This window comes from Gymnogyps californianus, chromosome 20 (assembly GCF_018139145.2).
Source record: "Gymnogyps californianus isolate 813 chromosome 20, ASM1813914v2, whole genome shotgun sequence".
Lineage (NCBI taxonomy): Eukaryota > Metazoa > Chordata > Aves > Accipitriformes > Cathartidae > Gymnogyps > Gymnogyps californianus.
In genome coordinates this window covers 4,452,331-4,473,583 of record NC_059490.1, presented here as the reverse complement: position 1 = coordinate 4,473,583, position 21,253 = coordinate 4,452,331, and the positions used below count along the sequence as shown (strand labels likewise).

The window sequence follows — 21,253 nt, the reverse complement described above, 5'->3', positions numbered from 1 at the left end:
GCCAAGACGACTCTTGCCTGAGGCACCAACTGTTTCTCCATAACTCTTCCAGCTCCCATGCACCACCAGCCTCCACTCCCTGTCCCCATCAGCCCAGGGAGGGGACAAGTGCCAGCTGAGTCTGTAGCTTCCTGCCCTTGGACCAGCCCAGGAGAGGGACATCTCCATATTCCAGGAAAGGAAGCAAGCTCTACCTGGGCAAACATGAAACCAGGCTGCAGACTTGGAAAGATAGGATGAAAAGGGAGGTGGGGTGAGAAGAAAAGATGTAGGAATAGTGAGGGACAACACATGGAGGAATCTACAGCATCCTGCCCCAGGCTACACAATTCCTGGCTGTAGCCCCTGTCCCTGAGCACCAAACACTTCAGATGAGTTAAGACCCTGGCCTGGGTGCTGCTATTGAGCTGGATCTCTGCTGCTTTCCATCTGTTTGTACTTGAACTGGTCAAGAGTCTCACGAAAGAAAAAGTACCTCTAAAAAGCCATGAACAGGGAAAAACTGGGACACTGCAAGTGGATATCCTAGAAGCAGAAGTGAGGACAAACTTTGGCTGACAGCACTTAGAGCTGTAGTAACACTCTCCTCCTATGTTTAATAGCCTTTAAAAAAAAAGAAAAAAAAAGATGTCTATGTACAAAAACAATCAATCTAAAGCTGAGAAAGGGCTCTAAGGCCACCTCAGCCTGTGCAATGGATTGGAAGGGTGAAGCGGAAGTTTTAGTTGCTCGAGTACTCTTAATACAACAAAGTATTCCAGTGGAAGCATCAACTTTGCGGCCTTGCTGCATACAATCATTTTGTTTATTGATCTCTGAAGATGTTATAACAATTTGTGGTGCAGTTCATTCATAAGTATCATAAGGCTTGTCACCTAACCGCACTCTGCACAGTACATTAACCACTCTAAGGACACTGGGCACCTTGCAAGTTGCACAATATGTTCACCTTCCATACAACGCTTTGCGAACAACAGCATAGCAGGGTGCAAATGCAGAGAAACAATGCAGCAAAAAGGTCATTCCCTGCTGATAGGGATAAAGAGTCCAGGAGAAACAATTGATACAAATACATCCAAATGAAAACAAGCCTTGCTATGATCCTGAAAAGCAGGACAGTAAAAAGGGTCTGGGCAAATTGGGACTTTCTGATCACAAACATCAGGTCAGGACAGGAAAGTGGTGGTTCCGGAACAGATCTGACATCTATATGGCATACAGGAAAGTTGACTTGATGGCTGTATTATCAAAAAGCCAGGTACATGGGAGTGAATCAAGGCTTAGGGCTTGTCCACCTAAGTTTGTGGATACCAAAGAAAAGTCTTCCCAGCACACTAACTCCCAGTGTGGACACTTCAAGTTAACAAGACTGCAGACACATGTGCCCCTTTGGAAACAAAAGCATTACTGCATGCACTGAAAACAGAGTGAAATAGTTCTTCAGTGTATCTCAAAGCTATCCCTATGGCAACAAGAACAGAACAACTTCTATACCGTCAATTGCCATCTCTGCTTGCTGAGCATTAAAAGTTGTCTCCAGAGACCTGTGGTGTAGTCAGCTTCCAGGAAACAAGCTAATGTGATTATAGGTTAAAAAAGATCATGAGAGGCCCAGGTAGATAAGAGTTAGATCCAGACACAGTTGCTGGCCCGAAGCAGAAGCCTTGCCCTCAAGGGGACACACAGATGGCAGAGCAGGTATCTGGGGAGAGCAAGGTTCTCCTCGGATGAGGAGAGACATCATATCTGGACCTGGGAGCAAAATCCACAACAGGCATCTACACAGACAGAGAGAAGAAATTCTAGATGACAGCATGCTATAATGGAGATGACTGAAAAAAGCTTACTAAGAGAACTTGAGACCAAATACCAGTTAAAACGGAAGAATATTCTTGCCAAATTCCTTCACTTGAGGACTGTGTAATTAGGCCAGGAAAAGCACAACAGAATATGCTATAGAGAATAGTCCTGCACCAGCTTGTTAACCCAACAGGCCTCTTCCATCTCCGAAGTCTGCATTTCATAGCAGGTACCTGAATGGTATAGATTACACCAGGTAATAAGCCAACAATTCCAATCTCATCATGAAATTAAGCCCAGGCCAAGTGTGGGGAACTGTGTATTCTAATGCAAGTCAATAGACTAGCTAGGCCCTTGTTAGCAGGGGAGCACTCCCTACGAAGCAGTGGAGTTATGCCTAAATAACTGATGGTGGATGGGACGAGTGACTTCTGCATATGCTGTTCTGTGCAGCACCTGTGATAGCCATCCTCTGAGCTTGCAAGGCTTTAGTCCCCAGGTATGAGATTGCCCATAACATCTTAGCTACACCCCACCATTCACATGCAGAGCGGCAGCAGGGACTCTGGAGAGAAATTCAACTAGCATAACCAAATAGACAAGCCTGTTGTAAATAGGGTCCAACTTACCCTTAAGGGAAAGGCCCACGCAACCCCACTAGGGACTACAGGGATGTTGCTGAGACTGTAAATAGTGAATACTTCTGAAAATCAAGCATCTGGGCACCACAGCGGAGTTCTTCTCTTTCCCCTACCACCCCATAAAACAAAGCTACCCAAAATAGCAAGCCAGTTTTTTAAAAGGTTGCCGTGTATCACCCCTTGTGTGACCTTGCCTGAGTCATGACTGGACCCAAGAGTCTTCCTCTCTAGTTCTGGGCTCTAAGTAGATGGCTACACTGCTTCCCTTGAGACCCAGCGAGGCAGAAATAGGAAATTAAATGGAGAACAGGGAGGAAATTCCATCTCCCAACACAAAAAAATTAAGAGGCAGTCACAGAATTCTCCTGGTAAGAGGTAAAGAAATACGTATGCAAGAGTGAAGGCTAGAGACACAGAAATATCTTGTTAAATTTTTACAGTTTAACCACTGAACAAGCTACTTTCTCTCCATAATTTATACCTGAATTGTGTGTCTAGACATGACATCATTTTAAGGTATGCCTTGTGTTCTGTGGTAAGTTTACAATAACCAGAACTTATAATTGCTGTGGTTCAGGTCAGCAAAAGCGGAAAAAATATCCAAAGCCCCTTCTAAGCAGCTGTTCTTGGTAATCGTTTTAGTCTGTTGTTTTCTGTCAAGGAGACAAGGCCTAGCAAATGCTAAAAGCCAACATTAAACCAACTCCCCTTCCTAAAAGTGATGAATACCACAGATAATCTTCATTCTCAGGCAGCTTTATTTGGTATGGTTCATATTAAAACACTGAAGGACAGCCAGATAAGCAAGGGCAATGAAAACCATCTACTGTATGCCTACAGAGATTGACAGCTACAGACACACTAGACCCTGCTGTATACCCATACAATAAACCAGTTATCCAAATACAGTAAAGTAAGCCCGTGGGTCTCAGGTGGGATAACAACAAATACCAGTGTATTCTCACTATTGAGACATAAATCCTGAGGCTACAAAAGCTGGAACCACAGTGTAGTTAACATGCACCAGCCACTCTTACTAGAGGAATGAACTCCGTGGTGATAAGGGCTGCTGGCCAAGTGACTTCAATCACATGAGGAGTTGCAATCACTGCCCCAGAGAGCATGGCCTGAAGCATCCTGTTGCGTCAATGAAGTGGAATTTAGACATTGGAATGAGGGGAAAAAACTGTGCAACCTGAACACTAAATGATGTTTTGATTTCGTTTGGTGGTGGATTTTATTGTTGTTTTGTTGGGGTTTTGTTACTGGCATTGTAAGCACTGGCATGCTGGATGCCACAGCCAGCCAAGGAGGAGCAGAAGCTAGGATCAGAGCACACAGGAGGATGCCTCAGTGCACATCAAAACTGTCTTTATGGCAGCAAGCACAGAGAAACTCCTGTGCTGTCACATCCAAGGCAACCCAGAAATCCTAAAGAGAAACTTGGATCTATAGGTGCATTGGGTGGAACTCATAGTCCGTAACATGCATCTCAAAAGGCACAGGTATGTCACACAGAGGGAAATTATTTTTTTTAGAATAGAATAGTTCCAGTTGGAAGGGACCTACAACAATCATCTAGTCCAACTGCCAGCTGGTTTTTTAACAGAAACATTAACATTGGTAAGAATGAGATACACATGAAGGTTACACCACACACCAACACTGTGCCCCTTCCTGTTATCTCAATGGGAAGACAAACTATGGCCGTGAAGATACCCAAAATAAGGTCAAAGACAATGGGCAGCAGCCCTGGATAAGAGTTATAGAGGATGAAGTCAGCAAACTTCTAAGTCAAAAGGATACAGCATACCTATTGCTGACATCTAAAAGGCATAAAAGACTGTCCAAAATCCAGCTTTCATCACCAGTCAGGAAAGACCCACAAAAGACACAGGACTTGACAACCACTGTCCCTTTTTCTCCATGTCACACAAGTGATCCAATCCAGACCACACAAGTGCTCACAGTTACAAGAATGTGAGTGGGTAGAATCAACATATTGACGTGTTTTAAAATAAAAATCACCTTCCCTTTTATACAGGTCCCATAGAGTTTTGTCATACTACTTTTCCTACATATTAGTGGTCCAACTCTCCTCTGCCATCTGTATTAGTCAGAAAAAAAACCCCAATGATTATTTGTTAGGTCTTCCAACACCCACTCAGAAACAGGGAACCATTTCAGCTAATAGCAAACGGGAGAGAGCCCATGCTACTGCACTAATAGGGCTAGATAAGAGGCTGATTATTACACCCAAACTGAAGCTAGCTTCTATTCACCTGGTTAATGCAGATGCAGAGCTATCACATCCCTGCCTGGATCAATCCAGATTGATGTGACGTCAAGTCACATAGGGATCTGTGCCAGAACAAGGGATTTAACATACATTTCAAGTCACATGCATACCAGGGACCCAAACCCAGACCAGCAAACCCGGCACACCGTTGTAATGCAGGGTTTGTGCAGAGCTAGACTGATTATTCACATGGAGCTGCCCACAGTGTCACACCATTCAGCGCCATGGTGAGAACTGGAGAGCAAAAGGAAAACCATGACAGATGCTGGCAAAGACTGCCCTGAGATAGCTGATGCTCATGAGCAGTGGTGAAAAGGAGGAGAAAGCGGCCACTGCTTTTCAGTGCCAGATAAGTAAAGAGCAGCGGTGAGAACACCATTGCTCAAGGGATCCCAAGGGAGCAAGCACATTCCTGCCCAAATGGTGCAGCTGACCCATTATATCCTGTCCCAACCTGAGCGTACATTAGGGTCTACAGCTGGCTTATAATGAAAATCTGAAGTCATCAGGGCTGTTCTGGCTTCAGTTCTCGTTAAAGATGTTGAACATCAGCCCAGGTTTGGTCAAAAGGTTACACAGGTTTTCAAATCATTCCAGCTTGCAGTGACCAAAGGTTGATTTAGGGTTTGCTGTCAGAGCATATTCGCATTTACAGTTCTACAAGCTGCCATAAAAAGCCAGGTGAAGATCAGAGTTTCTGCTGATTTGAGATATAGACGAGGTACAAAACCATGTGGATAAGAAAAAGGATACTCACTCACTCTGGGATCATCACAACTCCAAGGACAAACGACTGATAAATAATCAGCTTTTGATATACTTCAGGAAAACAGTCCTCTCTTTCTCCTGTCAGCTTTTAATGAGTTTGAAGAGTGACACTCACTTTTACTCTGTCTCTCCTGCTTAAATCAACAAATACCAAAGCTTAACAGCTGAACTTACAGCAAAAAAACAGATTCCAGGGCAAAGGTTTATATTCCAGAGTTTATACTATTCACATTTGTCCAGGTCTAGGAGACCAGTGCTGAGCATCAAAGGACACTCACTCTAGAGGAAAAAAAAAAAAAAAAGTCTCCACTAGACATTAACAGAGCCATCTAAATGCTCATTCACGTTCCCATCAAGTGTATGAAGGATCTTGTTACTTACGCTGTTCTGTAAAGAGCTTACAGTTTTATGGTTAGCATCCTAACTACTACTGCTAGTAGTCATTCTGCTTTCTTAAGACAAGCACAGGGCAAGAATGATACCTTTGTACAGGCACATCATACTATAAACGAACTTGAACTACTCACATAGCAAGGAGAATGGTTTATTTTCCTGTGTAGCTAATAAAAAGCTGCTGTCTTGCTGTGAGTGCTAATATTAAGACAAAAGCAAGAATCTTCAAGTTTATGTTATATTAAACATAAACTAATACCTATCCTCTGCATCCCACCCAGACAGAGTAGATGCAATAGAAATAACTGCTTATTTATATTTCCACAAGGACTAGCAAGTACACAGCAGAAGGACAGTGTTCAAGGCATCTTTGGCAGATCACACTGGGAGATGTGTTTAGCAGATAATACAACTGGAGAATGCTTGAAAAGCCACTGTTTGTTTAATCACTTGAGGGTAAGTTTGAAAAGATCAAATAAGCCAAGTTTAGGAGTAGCTTGTTCCCCTTATTTAATGGGCTATAATATTTTACAGTGCAAAGCCCTGCAGCAGTACAGCTAGCTGCAGCATTTGGAGCCATCACTACGCAAGTACTATGAGCCATATGGATTTAACAACTCTCACCACCAGTAAAGAGAAAACCAGAACCTTTGTTACTTAAGCACAGGCCTCTACCATTGAAGCTAAAAAAACACTGGCTGACAACAGCAATAGGTTTGTATCTATCACCCAAATTGGCCACTGGAGAAGAACTAATTAACCAAGATACTTCACAATTTCTGTCAGTGTCTCAGTGGTACCACAGCAGTTTCTACAGCTTGTGCTGTAGAAAACACTCTCTTTCCATGAGACCAAGACCTGACACCTTCAACAGAAACCTCTAGCACTTGATCTGAGGAGCCACATTTGACATAGTCACAGGCTTTAATTAGACTACTTCCTGCTGCCAATCTGCCATGAATGTTCCTCGAGGTTTTTAAAATGAAGGACTACCTAGCAATCAACACAGGCCCCTGCACTTTCCACAGTGGATACACACCAAAGACTTGTTATCATTACTGCTACAAAAGTCATCATTTACAAACAAATTGAACATCAAATTCTGAATCCTGACTGGGTCCATTTTCTTCTCTTTTATGCTTATGTAACAAGGAGTGTATTTCATTTACAGGAAAAGAAAAATAAAAAATGCAGGAATTTCTTCAACCACCTCTTATTATCTCCACAACTAGGTAAGGACTAGGACATCTTCTAGTCCCATATTTCTATAATCCTTCTGGCTGTTAGAATTGCTGCCCAAATTAATTTAAGCCACTGCCTTGGGCAATTCTGCACCCCACTGTTCATTACTGTAATGCTCTTCTGTTGGATCTGCCTGCAGTAGAGGCATCAGCCATCCATGGCATTGCAAGGCTTAATGAACAGCAAATAAAAGTCACAAGCATTATTAATTTTTGTGTTACTCATCTGATGGTATTAGCAACCAGAAAACTGCAAATGTTACAAGAATTTTCCTGTCAAGAAAGAACACATGTAAGATGTGGTTGCATCTGTAGTATGACCCTGATGTTGCCTTTCTTATATGCTGCACCCATTGCTATGCATCTTGAAACATCTGTGCCTTTCCAGTGACTGATTATCCAGAGACACGCAACAGTGCTCAGTATCTATAAGAGGCCGGGGACTGAACCCTGAGTTTATTACAGAAAAGAGCTGGAGTAAGCTGCTTGCCAGAAATCCAAACTCTAGCCAACAAGTCCCTCCAGGCTCACTTGGAAAGGTCTTGTAACCTCATTGCCGTATGCCTGCTGGGCTCAAAATGAAATGCAAACTTGCATGTTACTTGTGGATTTGGATGCACTATCCAAGGAGGAGACAAATCAGGAGCCTGAGCAAGAAGCATATGTTATGAGTCCAGAATAAAATTTATCAGTCTTTAATGAACTTCATGATAGGCGATTTTCACAGAGCCATTCCTTAATGTCTTTCCTGCTTTGGTGGTTGAGGAACCTACTACGACCTGTTTCAATGGTGATATTTCACTCTTACAGATTTTGATGAAGTCTTTTATTAAATGTTGTTCGAAATCTAGCTCATGGTACATAGAATCATAGTTGATTTCTTCAGAAAGTTCACCAGCAAGTTTCTCTGAGCCTTCATTTATTTAGGAACTGTAAAGTTGCTGAAGACCCATCCAACAAGTGTTCTTTACACCGCAGTGACAATCAGGATAACTTGCAATGCTACACTTGTTCAGGAACTGATTAAATGTTTCCTACTCTTTATAATCACATGCATGTAGTCATTAGAATGAGTCTACACCAACTTCTTGTCCAGTTTTTAAAAGACATGAGTTAGCCTTTAATGACTACCAATTATGTTATTTTTGGAAAAGCTCATTCATGCTGATGCTATTTTCAGTTGCATATATAACATGCACCTACTAACTACTCTAGGTGGTAATCAAAGTTAACCAATCTAATTATTTAACAGTATGACATATTCAAATCCCATCAACTACAAAAGGCATATTCCTTTCCCAGCCAAATACTTTCCTTCACAGATGCAACACAGCCCTTACAGTATTTAAGATCATGGGGCTCAGATATGCAACGCCAATTAGGGCTAGCTTTCACATGAATTAAGTGGTAACAAGGCTGAAGTTACTGTAAATGCTGAAAGTTGACCTCTGTGAGAAACACTGACACATACACATGCAGGCACCCCATCCATAAACATTTTAAGTGTTGTGCGTCAGGCAGTCTCATGGATGTGTTAGCAGTAAACATTACACCTGGTCAGAGTATTTGTAGCACCAGACTCCAGGATGGCATTTCTTCTCCTGAGTTTAGAGCCGAGCTTCATTCTACCATCTTGCACAAACTCCATTCCGTCCCCTGGGATCCTGCTACCTTCAGAATCTCTTTCCATTTAAAATTTGTGCATTTGATTATTCTGCCTCTGTGACTGTCCTTGACCGAATCTCACTTTATGGATTTCTGCGCAACTCTACAATTTAATCAAGATTTGACTGCATTTTAATCCTAGTCTACCATGTATTCCTAGTACTGCTCAGCCTTTAACACACAGAGATCTGATTAGAGGGCTCTCTCCATTCCTTACACTAACTTTAAAATAAAATAGCAAGCCATACTGGACTGAGAACAGTCCCTGGTACAACTCCGTTTGACACCTCCGCCCAAACTGACACAGTCTGAACCCTTACTAATTACAGCACAGGGTTTCCTTTGACTGAACTGTGTATTTCGAAGGTACTCCATCTAATGCACGTTCCTGTAGCTTCCCAAATGGAGCAGTACTAACTTTGCTGCCTTTATCCTGCTAACTAGCTTACAGAGAGAAGACATGATGTTGGAATGACATGCATTGAACATGGTTTTGCCTACCACTTCTCCATGTTAAACAAATTCAATTCCACTAGAAATTATTATTTGGAGGAACATTTTTGGTTCCCCTTTTAATAACAAGGAATTGAGTAACAATAAAGTCTAGGATTCAGCAACATGGGAATTTGATACCTACCTCTTGCTTTCACCTTGAAGTCTTCTACAAAACATGAAACCAGTCTCAAACTTCTCTGGCAAATCCACCTCTGTTACTACTCCTGGGCTTGCAATCCCAATTACACCTGCATCCCTGTTCCTTGCAATCCCATTTCCACATGGCAAAGCATCCCAGAATAGTTGTAACAGTTGTACTGGGGACTTAGGTCCCCAGTAAATCTGCTCTTCTGCCTGAAGAAAGCTTTTATGTGGATGAGGCTTAGCCTGCTTAGGTACTGCACTTGCATGAACTCTTCATTATGTTGATGTTTTTGAGCAGCCCACAACTGGAATTAGTTATCACAGAAAACACAAATGTTATTCTACTAATTACATTAACTCATTTAATGAAAAATCTACATAAAAAAAGGCCCTAAGGTAGAAACAGAAAGATTTCCATCTGCCTCACCCCAAAGCTTGGCTCCAGTTCAGCTTGCTACCAGCTGCACCCTGTATACTCTATGGCCTTCTTCAGCCTTATCCCCTTTGTCTTGCAACACCTTATACCCTTCTTACCACTTACACATGCAAACAGCTTGCACTGTCAACAGCTTTGTTTAAAATTATTAGAAAAATCTTTGCAAAAAGAGTACATTGGCCTGTCCATCTGCTGTCTGTGGAAAGCTGGCAATGAAGTCTCCCATCTTAAGTAATTTCGTTTACTCTCATGTCTTTAAACCTCAGCAGTACAAGATATTCTTCCATCACTCACACAAAGTGACAACTCATTATTAGAACAGCTCTGCACAGGAATCTTAGAACTCATGTGGTGCAAAGTATGTTCTTGTCTCTTCTCCAGCATGTGACATGACAGAAATAAGAGATGGCAGCAGGACTCTGAACCTAGAGTCACACCTAGAGGTGAAGGTTATATCTAGAGATGAAAACCAGGAATGTTCCCCTCATCTCTCCCTTATCCTCACCAACATTCATATCTGCACAAGTCTCCACTGCTGCTAGGGCCAGATATCCAGGATAATTAAAAGTAAATAAATTACTGCACTCATACGAAAAGAGATGGCACTCTGCATATCAGGCATTACTGGGCCACTCAAGTATTCTCCTGGAAGAAATTCAACAAGTTCTTCCTCAATGAACCATCCCCTTCAACACTGTTTGACAGCAACATTAATTCCACACATTTCATAACTAAGCCCTTGAAAAGTGATGGGGAGGGAGCATGTTACGCTCAAAAATTAAACACAAAACAGCTTGTTAAATGGGCAAGAGCCTTGCAAATTCAGTGAAAGAAAGATACTCCTCTTCATTGCCACCCCTTCCAACTGTAGGCATTTCATATTAAAGGCTAAGCCTCATTTCCTATTCCTGATAAAAAAAAAACCAAGTTATTGCAGCAGCAAGGAAGCTCAGAAACAGTTTCAGCGGGTGGTTTTAATTCTTCTTCCATTGTTGTCTATAATTCACTTGAAAGGCATCAAAACAAACAGTGGACACCAATGAGGAACTATTCCTCTCATTTAGCTCTCCATATGCGAATGGTAGTGTGGTGTGCACTCCAAAAATTGCTAACTTTTGTTACAAACACAACCCCACCCTTCCTCCACCACCTCTGACAGGAATTTCTGTAGACAAGAGAAATAAGGTGGAGTATTTCAGGAGAATGTTTTTCATGATTTTGGTACTAACTACATTTGCAGGACTGACAGCATAACAATGTCACATCCTCCTTTTTCCAGAGGATGACACTACACTGGTAGCAGCTGCATGAACTTTCCAGCATGCTCTGCATCAGTCCAAAGTCCTTATCCTGGACAGAAGTGATGGCTTAGCTAAGTCCTCCAACCTTCTGGCTATTTTCACATGACTCCTAATAATAGCAACAATCTGGTCTGTTCACGCCAAATTGCTTCGTCAAGGTCATCCCTCCTCTATTCTTAACAAGCCAGCAACATCAACTCATCCCACAAAGGTTAGGAAGGTACATGGCAAAAACTAGCAGTCATCAGAAGATATCTCCAGATTTGGATAGTGGAAATCAAAGGATTCAGTCCTCTCACACAGCCCAGCCACCTGTGAAAGCAGCAAATACACCACACAGGATATCTCCCCAAGTTATGAACACCCACTTTAGCTATCTCATCATTATACACTTCTCAGACTTCTCAAAAAGGGCAGGAGTACATTTTGCACAACTCGTGTTAGGACAGTCTCTGTGGACAGGTTTTCAGGGAGATCATCCTGCAATCTGTGGCTTACCGAAATATATATTTAAAAGAAAAAAAAGTGTCATGCCCATCTTGTCCATTCACTACCCTCTGAGCTGACGATTGTCCACCTCAGGATTAGAGTTTAGCATGGACTAGTGATAGTTATTCCAGCTCCCTGCAGTAAAAGCAGAATTGCTTCTATGTCAGAAGCATTTCTAAACCTGATGAAAGCAAGGCAATCTCTATATTTCTTAGGCAATCCTTCTGTTGCAAGATTTCATCACAGTTTGTGAAGTTTGACGAGACCAAATGTATTTAAAAAAAAACAACAAAAAAACAACAAAAACCGAAAAAACCCCAAAACAAACCTGAACTGCAAACACATTGAAGGATATGGCCCTCACAGATTTGGGGGGGGGGGGGGGGGGGGGAAGGAGGGGGGGGGAGGAGGAGGAGGAATAAAGAAGTCAACTGTCTTTTGAAATCCCCTCCAATTCCTAAGCAGATTTAGAAGTTCACAATGTAGATTTATTATCCCAGAGGCTGTAATAATGAGTCTCTCACATATGGGAAAAAACAACTCCCTTCTAATGGCCTCAAGCAAATAAAAGGTTCATCAATGTGAGGATGAATGGGAAATAAGTGATAATTTTGGGGGAAGACAGGAGCTCTGAAGGGAACATCTACATGAGAAAGTAGCAAGTTAAAAGCGTACGGTTGAAGGAGGCAGTAAGGATTACGAAAGGAAGATGACACTGGCAAGAGGTTGTATGGGCTATTCAGAACCCACGCCTCTCAAGTTCTATTCCCAAGTAATTCAAGAGCTCACCTGGGTGCAGAAGTTTCAATATCTAACTAATCAACCACCAGAGATGTGTCTAAGATTGCTTATACAAATCTAACAAAAAATATTTCTTAAAGGCTCTCAGGTCCACCATCACTGAATCTTCGTTTGGCCGAGAGAAAGAGATATGCAAGTGCCCAAGATTTCCATGCTTCCATTCTCCTGGCTGATCAAATTGATCCCATCAGGAAGTCATAACCTGCTAAAAAAACCCACTAGCACCACAGATGAATAAGAATTGGCAGCATTTGCCATTCAGTAACCAACTACTGAAGTCAAAGGTCTACTTTTTCCACCCCGCCTCAAGCTCTCTTTACAGGCTCACAGCAGAGTTCGGAGAGAGCACTGTGTCCCCTTGGGTGACCTCCTTACCAGCAGCGTCCTGAAAATTTCGCTCATCTACTCCTGTGATCAACACATTATAACTCCCTAGTGAAAGCAATTTCTTTCTGTGGACCTTTTCCTAGTTTATCTGCTTTACTGAGTGCTTCAAGATTACTACCCTTTATGTTCTTTACAGGATCATAAGTACTCAAAACAGGATTCAATGAAACCAGCATTGCCAGTGGCAGCTCCAGTCACCAACTGACAATATTTTTGACAACCGTTGCCTTTAATGTAGCCCAGCTTGTCAGCACCTTACCTGCTCTGTCACTGAAGCAGATAAAAAGAACCTCAAGAGACTCCCAGCTTCAAGGCAGAACCAACCCATGCCATCTCTAACAGGCAAAAATGAAGACCCTGCCCAATTTCATAGACCATCTGTTCTAGTAATTCACCATTTTTGGTCTTTCCAGCAACTCCACGATCATGATTGCTACTCTACTTGTTTTCATACACTAAAGACAGTTGCATGGAAGATTAAGGTGAAACTTCTTTAGGAAGCAGCAACACTGGCAGAGACATGGAAGAGCCATACCTTGCCACTGGCATCTGTTCTGTGTGATGGCAGAACCTGCTTTACTACAGCAGTAGGAGCTCAGAAGCTCAAGTGAACTACACAGGACTTCCTTCTCAACTCTAACCTTCTCCTGCTGCACCCCACCACTTCCCAGAAAACATGCCTATCAATTAGTTATACCAGCACCTACAGACAGGCAGAAGATGTTAAAGAAGCCCCACATGTTTGTGTCTTGACAGCAATTAGCAGACTCCTGCCAGCATGGTGAGAATGATCCAGGCAGAGTAGATACACACAGAGCCTCACAGCCTGGTCCTGTGTTAGCCCTACCCAAGGTAAGGTTATGTTCACTCCTGATTAGAAATAAAGCAAATTAATAGGAAAGCCATTAACTATAAATAGGTGGGTCGGTCACTTGTGAATTAGGAAATATGCAGCTAAGAGAAACTGAAAGCATCCAATATGTTTGGGAAAGCAAACAAATAGCTTATCAAAATAAAAAAAGATTCTCTACATACCACAGTAATTCAATGGGAGCTAAAAAGATTGGGACAATGTAATAGTACGGCATACAGCTTTTCTAATTATGTTAAGGTTACATCTGCAGATATTTAGCACTCCAAATATTTTGACATTAGGTGCTGAATAAAATTCTCCCTGTTCAGATTAAAAATGTCCAAAAAAATGAAACTACTCAGATGCTGGAATGCAATATCAAAATCTTTGGAAATCTGACAGGGATTTTTTTTTTTTTTGACTGTGTATCGAAATAGAAGATGAACATTTAGAAATTGTTCGAGTAGTCACACAGCACTGATGCCAGAAAGCGCTCTCAGCAGGCTGCATATTCTTCCAACAGTGACCACACACTCCAGGAACTCCTCCGAAAATTTGATCAAGGGTGACACACAAGTTACGCCTGAATCCAGAGGTTGCTGAATGGTCAGCATGGTGATGGGTGTGGATAGGAATTGGGTGACACATCATAGAGTAGTCTGGGAAACTTCTGGTGGACCTTCTGCCTTACATTGAAGAGGCCACCAGAAACACAAGCAGAAGGAGGTGTAACATATGGAGGAGCAGGAGGCGTATGCTATGGAAGAAAATATCAGGGTAGATACTATCCAACACCTGTGTACTGTAGGTACACAAACATCATTACTCAGAAAGCCGCTTTCATGCAGCAGCAATTCCATCAAGGGTGATCAACATGTTTTGATGTTTTTTCATGAAGTATTTTTGAAGGTACTTTTACAGAGTTAGTTACCACATTTTACTACCTACTTACTAATTGCTTTACTAACTAGATAATTATTAGGAAATTCAGGTTGCACTTAGTGTATAACGTATTCACACAATTCACTTATTGCATCTAACAAATATTAAACTTCAGAATGAGAAGATATTTTTAGAAGCAAGTTTGCTATGTGGAACCAAATATTGGACTTCAAAACAAAGGTCTCAAGATCAAAGTCACATTTCACTAAAGGAATTACTGAGCCAGTCTCTAGTAGAGAACTAGATACGTGCAAGGATCTGTGCTAGATTCAAACTTGAAAGGAAAGCACCTCAGTCCGCCACACACTCACAGCATAGAACTGCCTTGCTAACCAGAGAGCACCGAGATAACCGCCTCTGGGAGAATTTCACTGTTCAAATGGAAGCTTTTGCTTTGATTATGACAGGAGTTGGACTCTGCTGAAGTGGGGCAGCGATAGGAACAGATAATGCAATGCCTCTCTTGATTCCCACTGCCTTCTCTTACATTTTCTCAGTTTCTAAGGGCAAGATGAAAAATGCTCAGTAGCAGCAAAGAGCCCTGCTACTCGCTGTATGTGATGCACACACTTAACTCCCTTGCTTCAAAATGGTGGCTATGAGGAAGAGGGAGAAACAAGAAGGAACTGAAGTACTTGACAAAAGGAAACAACTCACACAAGCTCAACTCCTGAAGAGAACTACTGTGATACTGTGGGAAATGTTAACTCCATAATCTTCACATTGTATTTTCATGTAGATTGACAGTTCTATGTTTAACGGTTCACAGGGGAGCAAACCAAGACCTGGAGAAGTGAGGTCCCATCAACACCACTTTGAATACCCTTCCTTCTAGAGCACTTTAATGGGCTTTCAAACTTTCAGGTCTGTAGTTTTGATGTTCATTCTCATGGCCTCATCAAATTTTGTATCATAATTGCATTTGCTAGTTTAAGATTTCCCTGGCAGGGTTGTTCTGCATCTCTCCTCCTGAGACGAAGAAACTTTGAACCAGCAGTAAAAGAGGAGAGGGTTTTTGCACTCTATCATACCAAGAGGGAAGTCCTCATTTTCCTATGCTGCTTTGAAAATTGTAAACACATGGGAATCTAAGAGGTTTGAAAAATATCAGGATGACAAGATGCAAACAATAGTTATTAAAAGTAGATAAAAATATTTTAAGAACTGAAATGGGGGGGGAAGGGTTCTCAAATTAAACCATTACTTCAACAAGGCTGCTCAAATTTCCTATCCTACTTGTATTCTTATGGAAAGAAAAAAAAGTAAGCTTGGAATCACAATGGCATCACTTTAGAGGTGCCGAGGTTTCTCTTGGAGCTGCTTCTTGCCCAAACAGCTAAGCTGTCTACCATCAGTCTGCTTCTGGGGTAAATAGGATACTGGCTACTGTCCCAAATTCAAGCAATACAAACAAACAAGAAAGAAATCTATGTTAGATTTGTAAAGTGAAATAAGACCTTGCCTAGCTGGAGAGCTCTAGAGCAGTGCTGAGCCCCTGAACTTGCTCGGGACACTTTTCCTCTCCCAACAGATTGCACTTGCCTTTGAACTTTCAGCCATATAGAAAAAAGGCTGAGTTGAAATGTCAGCATCATCTTGGATTCAAATCAATCAGCTTGATGCATGATTGCAATAGCTAAACCACTTCACCTCTGCACTGCCCTCGCCCATATGTTCTTTATATCAGCAGTCAGCAGACTGGGTGGCTCAGTGGATTCATTTCCTGTCCTAGGCTTGGGCTCCAGTTTAAACAAAACAAAAAAACCCTCTGAAACTGGAAAATAAAAATTAGCATCTACTGACAGTTAAATTCACCAGACTTGTTTGCATCAAGTCTCCTTCTCCATCCAAGAAAGTTGCAAGAAACCCTTCGGGAAGCCCTAGTACAACTGGTGATTTTTAACTATCTACTCAACTAGCTGGTCATAGTTCTACAAAAAACAATAAAGGAACTGGAGACCTTTCAAATGTTGACATACCTTTGAGTGAGGGGAAAGCAATGAAGGGAAGGGGGGAGAGCCCCAAGCAGTGTCAACTTAAAAAAGGAAACAGATTGGAAGCAGCCATCCCCACCTCAATAAATTAATAGCCCACTGAGTAGTAAAATCTCCACCCACTTCTAGAGCTGAGTTTCCTCCAGATGATGCTGCTCTTTATCAGCTACAATGCAAGAGTTAAATTCCCAAGATAATTTAAATCTAAACAATGTGCAGCCTTCAGCATTAATGTGGGTGCCTGCCAGCTGGTGACAGTTAAGTGGTTACTTTCTCAAGCTAAACTTATTAGCTAAGAGTCAAGACACTCTGTAATAATTGAATTGCATTTGACAGCTTGCTCTATCAGAGCGCAGTATGTTACTGTGGAAGGGAAGTTTTCTCATTGAAGGTGTGTTACAGCAAGCCAGTCTCATCAGGAGTCTGTTATACTTTGGGGCTAGGCATCCACACTGGACTGTTTCCTTTGCAAACGAAAAGTTGACCTGCCATTTAGGAGATAACAAGAAAGTATGCATGTCGGAAATAGCTGCACTGAAGCCTTTGAACGATTTCAAGTTCTTTGACTTGGTTTCCTTGGTTCACCCTCCCACTATCCTATCTTCCTTTATAAAATGCTAAAAGAAATAAATTAAAAAAGGGCAAGGAAGGTCTCATAAAAGGACAGCTAGTAAAAATAATCCATCCTCCAGATAGGCTACAGTGGCTCCCCCAAAGACACTGTTCCAGAGCAGCACAAAGAGGAGCAAGTATCAACCCTGCTCACTAGGGATTAAAGAAGGAATCAATAGATAGGATCTCTCAAGCCTCAAGATGCAAAAACCACCATGAGTCAGAAGAAGGGACCCCGCAACCATGCCCATGCACACACAACTCCCAAACCTGCTCTGTGTGCTTGATCAATCCATTATCTCCTGCCTTAGTCTGTTCTACTCATGAAAATGCAACCTTACTATTCCAGGGCCCATTGGGAAAGAAAACTTTTTACTTCAGCCTCTGGAAACGGGAGACATCTTGAAGTGGAAGCTCAGAGCCATTGTAGTTGCCTTTCTGCTGACACATGGAGAACAATAGTGACTGTCAGAGAATTAGAGCATTCGCAACACAGCAAGAAGGCAAGTTAAAAATAGTACAGGTCCAATCTGCCTTCAATCATACCTACCTCACATCAACTTCAAAAGCACCAGCTGCACATACAAGTGAAATGAAATATTGAGGAGAAATCTAGCTAATACCAAAAAAAAGATGAAAGCATTTTGAGGTTCTACCCTGCTAATTCGCTGTGGCTTCATAACTGCACTGTTTTTGTTTTGTTTCAGTTTAGTTTTCTGTTTTCTTTTGTCTGCTGTTTCCAGGAAGGACTCACACAGATGTAAGCATCTTACCCTCTCAGAGGAACCGAATTTGTAGTAGGAGAGAGCACAGAAAGGAAAGAGTACAAAAGGTTTTATATCAGGTCACCAAAAAGCCCTAAAAACCTCTTTTCAGCCTCTTTTACTTACAATTCCAAGTGACGCTAACATTAAGAATTAACATAAGGAGCAAGTAAATACTTCAGTTTTAAAATTGATGCCTCCAGACAGCTTGAGGTGCTGTGCACACCACTAGTGTCAATACTGGTGCTAGAAATTAAGTGGCACAACCCTGCTGTACTAGAACGGGGTCGTCTTTTTTTTTTTTTTATTTTCCTCCTCCTTTCAAGAATATGGGACTGTCAGTAGCGCCAGATGTTTTAGGGAGGAAAAAAAGGTAAAAAGAATCTCACACATGAAAGTGAGGGCTTGCTACTGGCTTTCTGCTCACACTCCGCAGACTGTATCCAAGCCCAAAAGAACAGTTCCACCTTGAAAACTGACTGCATAAAATTGTCACCTCGTTCCACAGACCTGCTCCTGTGAGATCGCTGCTGACTTTCTCAAACAAGCTTATGTTGGCTTTTTATTTCCACTGAACTCTGCTGAGACAGATCTGGCACTGCGGGAGGGAGCTGGATTCTCTCCTTTACACCAGCAGCACCACTAAGCTGTAATTACTCACACCTGTCCAAACCTACAGGCACGAACGGGCTGCACACACAGGCTTCTCGGGTCCCCGCTCAGATCCTTGGCCAGGCTGAGATGCAGCTACTTTGGAAATACCAGTTCTGCCACCAGTCCTTAGCATCCCTCTCCCCTGCAGTGACAGGTAAAAATCCAAGCAGCACACAGCAGCTTCTCTTTCCCAGGCTCACTTCTTTTAGCAGCATGCTAAAATGCAAAGCTCTCTCCTGCAGACTGCAATTTAGGGTAGCTTTGCCACTTTTTAAGATTTTTCTTGAGCTTCTGGGAAGCTATTGTTTCCTCAGCAGCCTGAAGCCAGCTGCAGTCTGCAAGCATCATTCTTTGTGACTGTAACGAGACAACTTCCTAGTTAGAGACTTGCCTGAATTGTGTGATTAGCACCAAGATACTGTAGCACAAAGAAAACAAGGTGTAGCTACAAACAGCAGAGTCTTAAGAGATGTTGGACACCCCTAATGACCCTTCACCAGCCAGCAGAGGCAGGCTGTCTTCACCTGATGCAAACGAACAGAAAACTCAAGGCTTAGTTTCTCTCCCAATTCATAAGCCATGAACACTCATGACACAGATTCAGCAGATGCCTTTGTGCCTAAACCTGAAACTCAATGGAGAAGCAGGACTTGTTTCAAAGCCCCAGAAGCAACAGTTAAAGCAGAAAACGTTAGGAAGGAAAATGCAAAACATGTCCTTTTTGTCCATCATGATGAGAAAGGGAAAAGACTTTCCTTTCTTCCAGCTCTAGAAAGAGCCCTGTGTTTTCCTCTGTGTGAAAGATCAGATGCCAAACCCAGAACTGTGTTTTCACAACCTGAATGTTGCACTGATAAGTCAGGGGGCAGGTGGGAAGGGGAACCAAAGGTGCCTAATTTAATTCGAAGCTCTCTGGGAACACATATTATTTGTGTCCAGATCTTACAGGCATAACTCTTACAAGCAGCCATCCAGGGACCAGTTTCATCAGCTACAGCAACTGATGGTGATGACAGTGGGATGTGAAGAAGATTACACTGACATGGAGAAAGTGCATTTTCTGAAGGACTGTGCAATGGGGACGCCAAGCATGAACACATCCATAAACAGGTCATCCTTGAGTACCCATTTGTTCATTTCTTTCTCCCTCCCTGTTCAGGCTTCTTTGCAGGCATTCAGTATGGTCTGTTTCCCAAGACCACCTTTCGGAGCTTGTGTGCAAGCATTCAGATAATGATGGGGAGCGAAGAGAATAGGTTATTTGTTCCTGTGTTTGAGAGGCATAGAGCAAATCAAGGAACAAAACCCAACTCAACCCAGCCAGTCCATCCATACATCCCCTTGCTGCTCTGTAAGGACAGATGCATTGCTGGATAACTTACCCTCTTCACAGTTGCTCCCCGTGAAGCCAGGACAGCACCTCCACTCCAGCGTGGTCACAGTTCGGTAGGACATTTTGTACGTGGGCCTGATGAGAGTCCTGTAACTAACACAAACAAGAAGTCAGTAGAATGCACTTACCTACTCAAGGGCAGCATTGCTACTAAATTCATAGCACATCTTCCTGCCTGGATATATCCCCAGAGCACGCAGCCACCCCCAGCTGCAGAAAAAGGAGACTCACAAAATAACAGCGCAAGGATTTACCACAGCATGGATCTGATTTGACAACCCTTATTTTTCTCCTTAAGTCCTCATGCTCTTCTGGCTCTTCCCCACGTCTCTTCCTCAAATAACACCAGTATGCTTTGTAGAGGTCTCATCACTACCAAGTCGTTGCATGTAGCAGAGATGATGACTCTTTTTTCCCCTCACTCTATCTCCATGTGGATTTCTCTGACGTTGACCAAAGGCTGGCATTAGCCTTTCCTCGCTCAGTAGTAACAGAGTTTCCAAAACATTACTCTTAGAAAAATTGCATAAATCTCTCGAGTGTCTTCCCTTCTCCCACCCCCATCACTCAGATCTGGGGTATATCAACGCATCAGCGTGACAAAGATCATCATGACACAACACTACATCAGTGATCTGCATGGAGCCTTTTTTCCAGCTAGCTGACCTGTGCCTCTGTTTCCCCCATCCGAAATAGGGTTACACTCTTCCTCACCACAGCCAAGGTTCTGCAGGACACATTTGTTAGCTCTGTGCACAGCACACAGCACTCCCAGGGTCCCAATTAAAGCACGAGTACTGCCATGCCCCACTGGAAACTGGAGGGCTACCTGCAGACACAAGCAGACCTGTGCAAGTCATGAGTGATTCTGAAGTCAATGCAAAACAGACAGTTGCATAAATGCCAGCTTTGCCTTTAAAACAGCAGCCCTTCAAAGCTGGCAAATCAGAGTTTTGCCAGTATACAGCCAGATAAGTCACTGCTGCTATTCACGAAGCTAAGAGCAAACACAGAAGTCGTACTCTACAAGCTCCCCTCGAAATTCCTACCCTTATTTAACAGCCAAAGGAATTTGGCACGCACAAGGAGAGGCTGAAGCTTTGGGATTACAGTGTTGCAGGCTGCAGCTTTATGCTTCTCTCTCAAGGCCAGGCAGACACAAGCCCCGAGCACCCGGGTCT

At 42.6% G+C, this 21,253-nt stretch overlaps 1 protein-coding gene across 6 annotated transcripts in view; it reads right to left on the bottom strand.

Annotated features, from left to right (window-relative positions):
* The window catches only part of COL26A1 (collagen type XXVI alpha 1 chain), a 183,850-nt gene that overhangs the window by 124,901 nt on the left and 37,696 nt on the right, over positions 1-21,253 (bottom strand). For 5 of the 6 annotated variants that reach the window (XM_050908840.1, XM_050908842.1, XM_050908844.1 and 2 more), the window contains exon 3: positions 20,062-20,165. In XM_050908840.1, the coding sequence (XP_050764797.1) occupies positions 20,062-20,165 (104 nt within the window). The remainder of the gene's footprint in view (positions 1-20,061; positions 20,166-21,253) is intronic. The other variant, XM_050908841.1, reaches the window with a different exon arrangement.